General features: G+C 39.8%; 1 protein-coding gene across 5 annotated transcripts in view; it reads right to left on the bottom strand.

Annotated features, from left to right (window-relative positions):
* Cab39l (calcium binding protein 39 like) overlaps positions 1-14,237 on the bottom strand; it is a 129,380-nt gene that overhangs the window by 16,949 nt on the left and 98,194 nt on the right. For all 5 annotated transcript variants that reach the window (XM_055617174.1, XM_055617179.1, XM_055617173.1 and 2 more), the window contains 3 exons: positions 10,684-10,852; positions 3,852-3,911; positions 1,956-2,021 (listed from right to left, as the gene is read on the bottom strand). In XM_055617174.1, the coding sequence (XP_055473149.1) occupies positions 1,956-2,021; positions 3,852-3,911; positions 10,684-10,852 (295 nt within the window). The remainder of the gene's footprint in view (positions 1-1,955; positions 2,022-3,851; positions 3,912-10,683; positions 10,853-14,237) is intronic.

The following is a 14,237-nucleotide window of genomic DNA, read 5'->3' on the forward strand; positions in this document are numbered from 1 at the left end:
GTGTGTGTGTGTGTGTGTGTGTGTGTGTGTGTGTGTGTGTGTGTGTGCTCGAGAGCGCGTGCACACAGGCACGTACATGCATGCATGATATGTGTATCATGAAACCAGTGTAGAGTTCAGAAGACAATCTTGGGTCTTGGTCCTAGCCTTCCATTTTGAGACAGGGTCTCTCTTGTTCGCAGCTATGAATAGAAGTCCCAAAGCATTTCAGCTCTCTAACCTCCATATCACAATAAACAACAATAAACAGTTGTTTTCCAGTCAATACTTTTAAAGAGTTTATCATTTACTGAACTTAAAACCTTCAGGGGAACTTAAATGTTCACAGGTGTCCTACTACTAAGCTGTCCTCTAACCTAGTTGATATTTAAAACACTACACTACGCTTATTCTGGCGTTGTCACATTAAGTCCCAGCTGGCCCACAAGCTTCCTATGAGTCCCCTAGCTCTGGTTCCTACCCTCCTACCTCTCTTTAGAGACATGCTAGAATTATAGACACATATCCCATTGCATTCTGTTTTGTTTTTTTTTTTTTTGAGACAGAGTTTCTGTGTAGCCTTGGCTGTCATGGACTCCCTTTGTAGACCAGGCTGACCTTAACTCAGAGATCTGCCTCCCTGAGTGCTGGGATTACAAGCATGCACCACTGCACTCAGCTCGCATTCTGCTTTTTTAGTTTTAGTTTTATATGTATGGGTCTTCCTGGTGCCCTTGGGGCCAAGAGGCCATCAGATCCCCTGGAATAGGAGTTACAGAGGGTTGTGAGCTGCCATGTGTGTGCTTGGACTTGAACATGGGTCCTCTAAGAAGAGCAGCCAGTACTTTCAATCTCTGAACCATCTCTCCAGTTCATGCATCCTGCTGTTATACAGGCTCTGGATTACCCTCAGAGCCAGCTCCTCAGTCTTGCTTTGCCTTCTTTCCCAGCCAACTATACCTTATTTTAACTTCTTTCCAGATTCTGTTCCAGTGAAGTTCTGCCAGCTTTTATTTTATTTTTTAGCAAGGTTTTATATATATAATTAGACAGTTTCTTCATATAAACACTTAAGTCCCCCTTACCTCTTACTGTGTGATACTGAGCATCAAACTCAACCCTTGTGCATGCCAGTCAGGTGTCCTACTACTGTACTGAGCTGTACCCTAGCTTAGCTGAGGTTTAAAACACTATTCTTGAGAATAACCATTTTTTCTGTTTCTTTGTTATACATGTAATTTGAGCATTTGAAGTTAAATAGCAAAGCTCTGGCTAACCTATGGTTCACAACAGTGCTTGGGGAATGGAACCTGGCAATGAAATGTGGTTGGCAAAATGCACTTTAGGAAAGTCTGTTATAATCTTAGGAGCGAAATGCATCCCTTAACATAGATGCCCCAATGCATCCCTTAACATAGATGCCCCATGGCATTTCAACTCTATAAACACTGTATCATACCTAACAGTTGTTGCTCCCATTCAAAAATACTCCCAAACTTAAAGCATCGAGGGAATTGACAATTGGTGTTGTGTGTGCTGTATTTTGGAACTGTCACTTCCACGAGTGTCCTGCACAGAGATGCATGAGAGGCACTAGATTGGCTCATTCTGCCTTTTGCTTCTATAGTAAGGTTCACTGATGTGATTCCTACGGGCTCCCCTGAGCCTGCCTGACAGTCACTCCCATCTGTCACCTGCCCAGCTTCTCTTCATCTCTAAGGAGATCCCCAGGAGAGAGAACCCCGAAGTTCTGCTTAGTCAGCTTGGGTGTGGTAGTGAAATATGTCACACCTGAAGTCAGCATGCATTACTGTTTTTGTTATTTCACTGCAAAGCTCAATCAGAGAATAAAGCCCACCCTAAACTTACTTCTCAAATTAAAGGACACTCTGAGTTTTCTGTATTTACTTGTGCAGAGTGGATACTGTGTGTTAACAAGATGTCAGCTTAAAGGGCTTAAAGAAATCTGGTATTACCTTTAAAGATTGTCTCTTTGTCACGTAGTTCTCAGATTGCAGCAGTTTCTCATAGTCTTCAAAAATCTAAGAAAAGAAAGAAAGTCTGTAAGAATGGCATTGTATCCTCTGTAGCAGGAGTGTGCTCACACCTTCAGAAGGTCTCCTCAGATCCTGCCCCACCACCACTCACAGGGAGGTCTCGGCAGCTCCCTACTGTCCTGGACACTGAGAGGATCAGGATGGGGAGGTGAAGGGACACAGGATACAGCTGCTCATTACTTTTACAAATTAGAAATTGAGTTGAAAGATGAAATAATTTTAAATACTCCAATAATTCATTCTGATAAAACATTTATCTTCAAGATAACCTGTTCTAAAGAAATCTATTTCTGTACTTTGGTAGCTGCCCACAATTTGGGGAAAGAATGAATTACAGTTATAATGAATCCATAATGTCAGCAGGTGAGGCTTGGGTGACCACTGCCAGGCAATGAACATGTCACCCCTACTGGCCTGTGGGACATTCATGCATTCTCATAAGCAGCCATGACCATGACCCTGGGCATGGATCTTCCTGCCTCTCAATGTAGTTATTGGTCATGGGCTGGGCCCTTTGGGAGCACAGGTCATAGCAGCTGGGGAAGCTTGGTACCTACTTCCCACCATTTGTGGGCATGTTGCTCAGGTGGAGGAGCAAACAGCTAGAAGCAAAAACACTCAGAGTCAGAAGAGACAGCCTCAGAGTGCTACGTGACAGGCTTTTGTGCACTCCCACCAAAACTTGCAATTTAGAATTGAGAAGTACAATTATGCAGCTCAGACTAATGTCACAACACTATTCTTCTTCATAAGACCTTTATTCTACTCTTGAACACAGGGAAAAGGTTACAGCTCAGACATGAAGGCTCTCCCTAAAAGCTTGTATGTTGAAAACCTGGCCCCCAGCTTGCAAATGCTATTGAGAAGTAATGGATAAGAGGACTAACTTCATCAATAGTTGATAAAGTCATAGTTGAATGAATTGTTAGGAGAGGACAGATAGGTCACCAAGGGTCATGATCTCTCTCTCTCTCTCTGTAGATATGTGTGTGTGTGGTGTACATGTACGCATGTTCACATGTTGATGGCTGTCTTCTTTGTTGCTGTACAGTATATATTTAGATATGGCATCTATTTGAACCAAGAGTCTCTGGACTCTTCCTCCGACTCCTGGCTGCCGTATAGGATATCTTTCCCTTACCACATACTTTCCAACATGATGCACTGCCACACAATAGGTTCAGAAACAGAGCCAAGTGACTATGGACTGAAAACATATTCCGTAATAAAGCTTTTCTTCTTCCAAGTTATTTCTCTTAGATATCTTGTCACAGCAACAAAAAGATGATCAACACATGGCATTTTATAATCAATATATTCACTGGACAAATTATGTTAATTGTGAATTTAAAATATAAGTACAGTGGACTCAGGATCCCCTAGTTCTTTTCCATTGTTCCTTTCAGCCTTTCCTCCTAGCTCTTCTCCATTCCTTTGTGTCTCCCACCAACACCGAACACTTTCTACTATAGCCACCACATGTGGCTAGGATTCAGAGTGGGTAACAGCAACCAAATGGAACACCCACCCTAAAAAGATGAATAAATATCTACATCAAAACATATCCTTCCAGTGCTAGGCAACGGGCAACCTAAATGCAGAGCAGGAAGCCTCTATACCTGGGCATCTAGAACTGCAAGTTTTGGCTTTGAAGGACACAGGTCCTTAGTTGGCAGTCTTGGAACTATAAGCCTCTGAGACTGCAGCCCAGTCCACAAGCCTTCTACACTCCCCACTTATATGTGGTTTCCATCTAACACAGAATAAAAGGAGCCCATGAGTAACAAGAAAGATGTCTTAAAAACATTTACTTACAGTGTCATAATTTTGTTCTAAGAACTCTGCTACCAACACTTTATGTCTGGTTAACAAATCCTAAAAGAGAATAAGCAGTGAAGAAAAATTACTACAACTAGTGAGCTTTAAAATTCATCAAAACAAAGGAAAAACTTTGCCTCTATAGGTTGACAAAGTTGGAAAAGAACATTTTCATTTACACCACAAAATTATTTCCATCCCCACTTTAAGATGTGAAGCCCAAGTTTGATTCAGGTTAAAATAATGGTGAAACACTGAGTGTCAAGTCTAGGGTTTTAAGTAGTAAAAATAATTTAAGTGTTTAACACAACACCTACGAGGTAACTTTACAGAATATTTCTATATTGTTTATAATAAACATTCAAAGAAAGTCTGATGATCTTTAACAAAGGTCAGTAACTGATCTCCACCCCACACACTACAGAGGCTGGCCTCCAACTCCTGCGCTCAAGCAATCCTTCTGCCTCAGCCTGAGGATAGGGGTCACAGGCACTATGCTTAGTTCTCTCCATTTTTCAAAAAGAATTCTGAACGCCATAAAACCTGACCCCAAAAACTAATGAGTGAGATTTTTCAAGCATTCTGATTTTTCATTATTTTTCTAACCAGTGTGTGTGTGTGTGTGTGTGTGTGTGTGTGTGTGTGTGTGTGGTGTATGGTATATGTACAAGCATGTGCTCAAGTGCATCTATCTGTGTAGGGGTGGGAGCCAGAGCATGATGTTGGGTCCTGCTCTGTCTCTACTTTATTGCTTTGAGACAGGTTCTCACTGAACCTGGTGGCCAACAAGCACCAGTGATCTTGTCTCTGCCCTCTATAGCACTGGCATTAACAGGTAGCTGTGTGGCACACCTAGTTTTTGATGCTCTTAAAATGCTGGACTATTTCCAGCCCTGTAGCACCTGGACTATTCACTTATTTTTAACCTCGTTATGATTATTGTGTGTGGTTTGGGAAGAGGCAATGTGCCACGGCACTCAAATGGAGAGCAGAGACAACTCTGCAGAGCTGCTTCTCTCCTCCCACCCCTAATGGGTTCTGAGGCCTGAGCTCAGCCCAGGTTTGTGTAGCACCTGATGTACCTACTGAGCCATATTTGCACCCCCCCCCAAATATGGAGGCAGCTGGCATCTGAAGCACAGCACTGCCTGCTTACTCACAGGCGAATGGCCCATGAGATACACACCGCCAGCTCCTACCTTACAGAATGGATCCTCTCAGAGTTGAGGATCAATCTTACCTTACTAGATACAAACTTGCTGAAAACTGCCAAAAAAAAAAAAAAAAAAAAAAAAAAAGCACGAAGGAATTTTTGGTTATCTTCAACTCACACCGAAATCATATCCCTATTTTACTTCAATGTTTGAAAAAAAAAAAAAAAGCCGCATCTAATCCCTTTTATATACTTACAGGCTAAATACCCAACTTAGGTATGTGAAAAATTCAATTAAAAACAAGACTTTTTAACCTTTGCAGAATAAAGTCTAATTCATAGTTAATTAAAATTTCCCTAACACATAAAGAAGAGACAGGCAATGGAAATGGCAAAATCCACCTACTTCTACTCTGAACTATTTTTTTAGATTTATTTTTATTTGCATATGTGTATATGTGTATGTATGCACAAACGTGTAGGTGGGGCAGAGGGTGGGGAGGGGGAGGATATGTATACAGTTGCTGTGTGACCAGAAGAGGACAATGGATTCCCTGCAGCTAGAGTTACAGGCTGCTGCAAGGTGGAGGACAGTATGCTTGAAATTAAACTCAGTTTCCCTGGGAGATGTCATTTGAGACATCTCTCTAGCCCCTATTTATATTTTCTACTTTAATAACAAGCAAATATAAGTATTTAAAGCATTTTGCACAATTCTTTTGAGTTAACTCTTTTTTAAAGGTGTAAATACATGTATTCTATATAGATAATACTCTTAAAATATCGTGAAATGGTCCAGTGGTTTGCTATGCTTTGGTCATTTTCTCCATGGTGCTGAGGATCACCCACAGACCTTGGACTAAATACCTCCAAAGGGCCCAGTGCAGTGCTGCTGCCTGAGCTACTGAGAGGGAGAGGCAGCCTTTCTTATTTCTGGAAATGAAGTCTTACTATGCTGCTCCGGTGCAGGCTGGTCTTGAGCACCTAGGTTGCAGTGACCGTTGAGGCTCGGACCATAGGGTGTCTATACAAGAAGCTCAGTTGGAAGAAGCAAGGGCCTTGAAGGGAATACTGGAGCTCAGCCTTCCCAACTCTGTTTGCTTCTTGGTCTACATTAAAGTGTGCAACATTGATCCATCACACCCTTCCTGCCAGGAGGCTCTGTCACACCACAGGCTGTGTTCTAAAACTGTGAGCTAAAATGAGATTTGTGTATATCACTTCCCAGAGGAGGAAAATGAAACTCAAAAGCTCAAGAACACAAAACTAAGAGATGGCAGAGTGGGCCTTCAATCAAATAGATTCCTAGAGGGAGACAGCAAGGAGTGGATGGCTACAGGGAACCTGTAGAAGAAGACTGTACTACAGATGGTTCTATGGAAACTGGAGACAGTACCACTGGGAATGCAGCTAGCAATGAAGACATGAGGGATTAAACTGGACAACAATCATCCTAGAGCAAAACAAGGGAAACAAGGCTAACTCCCCCCACCAAACCCAGTGCAAATAAAACCCAGACAAATAAACTCTCTGAGACCTGCTACTTAAAAGGAAAATAAAGACTTGTGGCTACAGTTTCATCCTCAACTCTGTAAAAGACCACCTGCAGAGACCTCTGCTGACTCTCTGCTTCTATTCCCAGGGAACTAAGCAGATCCTGATAAGACACCCTGCTTTCCTCCTTCCCGTGGGTTTCCTGTATCCCATTTCCATCCCTGAGTGTGAGCTTCCAACACTAAGGAACACATTCTATACAGAACCTCCGTCCAGGTTCTCAGAAGCACTCCCTACCAGGCAATCCTGGGACCATTCTCCTTAGAACTAGAGAGGGCAACAGAAACCAAGAAAAGAGCCACCCAACAAAGATAAGACCAGACATCAGCACCAAGAATTGCAATCATACCAAACCCAGATGCCTAGACGCCAGTGTAAAAACAGAGTATCAGCTGGATAATAAACCTCCACTAGAGCCCAGCAACCTTATTACAGCAGACCCTGAGAAATGCAATACAGCTCAAGTTCAAGATAAGGACCTCAAAACAGCCTTTATGAATATGGTAGTGGTCCTTCAAGAGGAAAAGAATAAAGCTGTTAAATCAAGAAAACACAAAGAAACAGTGGAAAGAAATGACAAAAACAATTTAAGACTTGCAAATAGAAACAGAATGAATAAAGAAAACCTAAACTGAGGGAAAACTGGAAATAAAAAATTTAGGAATCCTAACAAAAATCTCAGAGACAAGCCTCACCAACAAAATACAAGACATGGAAGAATCTCAGGCATTGCGTACAAGGTACAAGAAATAGGTACCTCGGTTAAAGAAAACATTAAGTATAAAAAAAAAAAAATCCAGGCACAAAACATCTATGAAATATGTAACATTATAAAAGGACCAAATCTAATAATAGGAATAGAGGAAGGAGAAGAAACCCAAATCAAAGGCACAAAAACTATTTCCACTAAAATTTTCCCAGACGGAAAAAGAAGATATCTATCAAGGTAAAAGAAGCATACAAAACACCTACTCGACTGGACCAGAAAAAAAAAATTCACACCAGGACATAATAAAAACACCAAACATACAAAGAATATTAAAAGCTGCTAAGGGTTTCTCTGCCATTCGATATTCCTCTATTGAGAATTCTCTGTTTAGCTCTGTACCCCAATTTTTAATTGGATTACTTGATTTGTTGCTTTTTAACTTCTTGAGACCTTCATATATTATGGACATTAGCCCTCTGTCAGATATAGGGTTGGTGAAGATCCTTTCCCAGTCTGTAGGCTGCCGTTTTGTTTTGATGACAGTGTCCTTTGCTATACAGAAGCTTTTCAGTTTTATGAGGCCCCATTTATTGATTGTTGACAGAGAAACACTAGTCCACTGGTGAAATCTAGTTCCCTTCTCAAGGAGCTCCTTGCATTTTCCCTTGAACCCTCCTTGTTAAAAAGGGTCTCTGGGAGTGTGGATTATAGCATGATTATCCTTTTCTTTATTGCTAATATCCACTTAAAAGTGAGTGATACCATGTTTGTCTTTCTGGGTATGGATTAGCTCACTCAGGATGTTTTTTTTTTTCTAGTTTCATCCACCTGCCTGCAAATTTAATGATGCCATTTCTTTAACAACTGAGAAATATCCATTGCGTAAACTTACCACATTTTCTTCATCCCTTTTTTCATTTGAGGAACATCTACACTGTGTGCAGTTCCTGCCTATTAAATCACTATGACTATATTAAGTAAGTGCCCTTGTGGTAGGATGGAACGTCCTTTGGGTATATGCCCAGGCATGACCTAGCTGGGCCTTGAAGTAGATTGATTTCCAATTTTCCGAGAAACTGCCCTATTGAACATGCTCCACAGAATTATAGGGTCCTCAGCAGGTAGAATTTTTTGGGAAATGTTAACATATGTGGTTCTGTTGGAAGAGGTTTGTCATAGTGGATGGACTTTGAGGTTTCCAAGGCCCACATCATTCCCACTTAGTTCTCTCTGTTATAATGAGAGCTCAGCTGATGTTTCAGCACCACTATGTTTCCCATCACTATGATACCTACCATGGTATCCATGAACTCACCCTCTGAAACTGTAATAATAAAATGAAATTTCTTCTGTTATAGGTTTCCTTGTCCATGGTGTTTTGACATGGCAATAGAAAAGTAAACTACACTTATCAGAGAAGGAGGTTTTGAAACAGATAGGGCCTGAAGCCAGAATATCTGGGATCAAACTCTAGCTCTGATTTTACTATGTGACCTAGATGATAGATTACATTATTTATTTGGTTTCCAGTTAAATCATTTGTTAAAATTTGTAAAAAAAAAAAAAAAGAAAAGAAAAGAAAGTTATGAGATGTAATCACTGATTTCTCATGTATATTAGTCATTTTTTTAATTTTTTAATTAGATTCTATTAAAGCCATTCCAAAATGAAAAAAAAAAAAGAGCTGCTAGGGGTAAAGATCTAATAACATATAAAGGCAGATCTATTAGAATAACTTTTCTTTCTTTTTTTTAAGATTTTATTTATTTTACGTATATGAGTGCTCTAGCTGCATGTGTGCCTGTCGGCCAGAAGACGGCAGTAGAGGGTAGATGGTTTTGAGCCATCCTGTGGTTGCTGGGAATTGAACCAGCAACCACTTCTCTGGAAGTGCTCTTACTCACTGAGCCATTTCCAGCCCTAGAACAACTTTTCAATTGAGACTCTAAAAGCCAGAAGGGCCTGGATAAAATTTCTACAAACTCTAAAGAGACCACAGATGCCAACCCAGACTATTATACTCAGTATAACTTTTAATTACAATACAGAAAGGAAGACATTCTTTAATAAAAACAAAATTTAATGTAGAATCTATGTACAAATCCAGCCCTAGAGAAGGCGATTGAAGGAAAATGTCAATCTGAAGAGGCTAAAAATATCCAAGAAAACCCAAGAAACAAATACTTCCAGATCAGCAAATCAAAAATCCACACCATAACAACAAAATAACAGGAATCAACAAACACTGCTCATGTTAACTCTCAATATCAATTGTCAATTCCCTAATTACAAGGTACAAACTAATATAATTGATGAAAAAAACAGAATCTACCCCTCTGCTATATCTAAGAAACACACCTTAACATCAAGAATAGATATCACCTCAGGGTAAAATGCCAATACTCCTCAAATTATTCCATAAAACAGAAACAGAAGAGACACTGCCTAATTCTTTTTATGAGGTCACCACTCCCCTGATTCCTAAGAAAGAGAATTACAAGCCAGTTTCCACTTATGGCGATGATACTGTTATTTAATTCTGTAAGTATATGGTTTTCTAAAGCAACAATATTGAAGGTGAATGACTCACTAAATATGTAAGTTCCAGTAGCTTCATTTGCAAATTAGCTATACTGTTTTCTGACATGCTCTCTGAACATCCTTCTGATGGTAAAAACAGAGAGTAGAATTGCTGTTGGGGATTGAAGGGAGAAAAGGGAAGGCTAAGTAAACAGAGTTTTATTATTGCAAGATGAAAGGTATCTGGAGAAGGGTGCTCTAGGACTTATGTGGCAAGAAGGAAATGTGCATTATATCATGATTAAAACAATTTTAAATTAAAAAATTTATTTAGGTGAAATATATTTCCCATGTAACAACAAAGGAGGCAAAAGATAATAAACAGAGATGATTATACTGTTAAAATACAAAATGTAAATATACACAGATGGCCAATAATATCAAAATGATACTATACTTGCTTTATGTTACCCCATGGAAGTGTGAAAGCTACACTGATAGAGTGATGTGATGTCTTCCTATTCCAGATGCCTCTATCTGCCTCCTTTCCTCACCCAGTTCCTTTCTGGAGGCAGCCTCTGTTGCTGGTTTCCACATACCGTTCCATAGCTACTCTGCACATACGCCCAAAGGGGGAATTATCACCTTAAGCTGCTGTTAATGTTCAGCAGTGCTAGCACATGGTAATATGTTCCTTCTGTCTCCTCCATGGACTCATCAGAAACCATTCCACTGAGCTTGTGCTAAGTTCTTTGAATACTTCTCTGCAATGTAAAGGCTCACCTCACCTCATCCATGGCTGGCTATATTCAGGCTTAAGGAGTAGAAGTGCCTCTTTAGAGTTCAGTCCACATGAACTATATAACCTTTCTGATTTAGAAAAAAAAAATTACCTTAAAAGTAGCAAACGCATCTGAAGCAATATCAAATGTGGACAGCTCCACATACTTGAAGAAATCTCTGAACTGATTAGAAAAAAGGATGATTTTGGCAAGTGGTTCATGTCGAATACATTCTCTTAGCATAATCCCACAGCGTAAGGCAATCTGTGGGGCTTCATAGCTAAAGTACAAACAAGAGAGAAAACAGAACAGTTATCCCATTAACAAAATCTATCAATGGCATCAAAAGAACCAGTTCAGTTCTGATAAAAGAAACACAGACACTATTTGTCACAGTTCATTCAAAGACCATTCATTCAACCCACTGCTATGTGCTGGGCACCATTCCAGATGTTGGGGACACAAGAGCAGACAGGCAAAGGTCACTTAGTGTTTTAGTAAGGGTGTGTTTGTTGGAGGAAGAGGCAGAATAGAAACAGTATAAAGGTCATTTCCTATATTATGAAGTGCTGTGAAAACTGAAGGCAGTAACTGAGAAATGCAGAGTGACTATTTACATGTGTGCACATGAAAGAGTATTAGTGGGTATTTTTTATTTAGACTGAAGGAAAAGGTAAAAGTTTCAAGACAAAAACAACCTCCATGAATCAGAGAAGATATGCCAGCATGGTGGGCTGGAGGAAGCAATGACTAGGAGTGACAAGAGGGCAGGGCAGGAGCAGATCATATATACATTTGAAAGCCAAGGTAGGCAGTTTGGTTTTAAGTGTGATGGATAGTTAAAAGCAAGAAATTAACACATCCTAATTTATGTTTTAAATAGATGGCTCTGGAGTGGGAGTGACCCAGTGACAGAGCAACTGTCTAGCATGTTAGAGGATCTGGGTTCGATTTCCAGAACCAACAAAAACAAACAACACAATGATCCTGGTTACCCGGGAATAAAGAGCAGACTGGGTGGCTAGAGTGGAAGCTGGGGAGCAGGTGAAGGTAAAAAAGAATGGCTAGCAACAGTAAGAGTTGCCTAGTAAGCAGCAGAGGCGTGACACAAAACTGTAGGTAGATGCTGGCACTGTCTAAAGGAAGAGCCAATAAGACTTGGTAGTACTGGAGGCGGGGTTAGTGAGGAATGAGTCCAAGTTGAAGGTTTAAGAATGAGTCCTGTGCTTTTAGTTTAACTGGGGGATGGAGGTATCATGCATAATCTGATAGAGAAACAAGTTAGTGAAGAAGTTAAGAAATTGCCATTGAAAACAAACGGGACAGACATCAGAAGAGGGAGAAAACAGGCAACAGGACAGGCCTACCACAGAGGGCCTCTGAAAGTCTCTACCCAGCAGAGTATCAAAGCAGATGCTGAGACTTATAGCCAAACTTGGGGCAGAGTTCGGGGAACGTTATAAAAGGAGGGAGACATAGAAAGACCTGGAGGGGACAGGAGTTCCACAAGGAGAGCAACAGAACCAAGAAATATGGGCCCAGGGGTCTTTTCTGAGATTGATAGTCCAACCAATGACCATGCATGCAAATAACTTTGTACAGATGTAGCCCATGGCAGCTCAGTGTCCAAGTGGGTTCCCTAGTAATGGGAACAGGGACTGTTTCTGACATGAACTCAGTGGTTGGCTCTTTGATCACCTCCCCCTGAAGGGAGAGCAGCCTTACCAGGAAGACAGTTCAGCCAGTCCTGATGAGACCTGATAGGCTAGGGTCAGATGGAAGGGGAGAAGGACCTCCCCTATCAGTGGACTTGGAGAGGGGTATGGGAGGAGATGAGAGACAGAGGGTGGGATTGGGAGGGAATGAGGGAAGGGGCTAGAGCTGGGACACAAAGTGAATAAACTGTGATTAATATATAAATAATAAAAAAAGAAATTGCCATTGACCGTCAACATTACTTTGGAGATGGCTAATGCCTAAGTAGTGGTGACCCCTGTCAGCAGAGAGCACCCATCTTGGATTAGGGAAAGAGACAGAAGGGGAATATATATATATATTTATCTGAAAGCAACAGATGAGTTGCAAAGACAGTAGAGGAGATCACTAACGAGATCACTGAGATCATCAAGTTGAATTATGGCTTCTAGAAAAGCCCACTAGAGAAACACGGTATCTACTGTAGAAATAGAGGAAGACTGCACACCAGATCTGCTCCATTTCCAAATAAGAAGTCTTTCAAATGTCAAATTCAGCATCTCAATGAATACAGGACTGAGTTCTAGTTATTGTGTGATAAAATGTCAGGAAAATGGGTAACAGCCCAAATAAGACAATTCCCATATTGAATGATGCAATGGACAACTTTATGTTAAGTGCATGGAGATAAAGCAAAGGCGCTGTAGCTATAGAACATAGAGAAGCAGAGTTAAAACAAGATTCTACCATGGTTTTAAACAGACTGATCACTTTCATTTCAATTAAATATAGTACTAGATTTGTGGTTTTAGTATTAGGCCTAGAGAGAAATATGATTCTAAATGTCTCAGCTCTTGAGAAGGTCTTCTAGCACAATGTTCTTGGAGGATATGATAGTGTGACATCCACAAAAGAACACAAAATTTGAAAGGGGATCTACAGCTTCCTGTTTTCTAGCTCTAATTGTGCCAAAGGCATTTTGGTTTTGATGGTGGATTAAGTGCATAAAACATATTTGATACAGAAACTACAAATTTAATGTGAAGCTTCACAACTTCTATTGTGAATGCCAATTCTAACTATATAGAATTTCATTAAATTGTATAAATTTGGGGTCTGGTTTGTTTTGGTGTTTGCTGTTTTTATTTATTTTAAGTGCTTTTATAATATAAAATTTACCTTAAAAATTTAAAGAGTACAACATAAATTAATTTGTGGCAAAAGACTACATCTTCAATAAATGAAAAAAAATGTCTGAAAACAAAAACTAAATAATTCTTAAACAAAACTTCGAAGAGATAGCTCAGTGGTTAAGAGGACATACTGCCCTTGCAAAGGATCTGAGTTTGGCTGCCAGGATTCCTGTCAGATGGCTCAGAACCAGGGAAACCCAACACCTCTGGCAGCCACAGGCCTCTCCACTTACATACACCTTCCCATACACAGATGCACACATATACATAAATGATAAGTAAATATAAAAACACCCACAACATTAAAAGTTACTAAAATTTACAAACTACTAATGATATCATTTTGCTGAGTGATAAAGGACAATGTACTCTTTTTCATATATCTATATTATTTGTAGGAAATTCAGACACAAAAATAAGATTCTCTTTACTACACATTAGGAGGTAGGCTACTTTATAACATTTAAGTTTAAAAACACACTAGGGGAAATAGCAAAAAATGTTCAGGGTGATGCACTAATTTATTTTCATTTATGCTAAATGATAACCACTATTTAGTATTATTTTAGTATTCCCTTGTTAGCTCACAACAGCACAAATACCAATATATTCAGATAGACATAATTCTCTTTAGACTATAAGGAAAACCAATTTATGTTAGCAATCTCTTTTATGAAAGGAATTTGAAAATCAGCCTACTAGAATTCACGATATTAGATATAATATAGGAGGGTTATTAAAGATTTGAAAATCAGCCTACTAGAATTCACAATATTA

Source organism: Psammomys obesus, unplaced genomic scaffold (genome assembly GCF_907164565.1).
Source record: "Psammomys obesus unplaced genomic scaffold, mPsaObe1.curated_primary_1811, whole genome shotgun sequence".
NCBI lineage: Eukaryota > Metazoa > Chordata > Mammalia > Rodentia > Muridae > Psammomys > Psammomys obesus.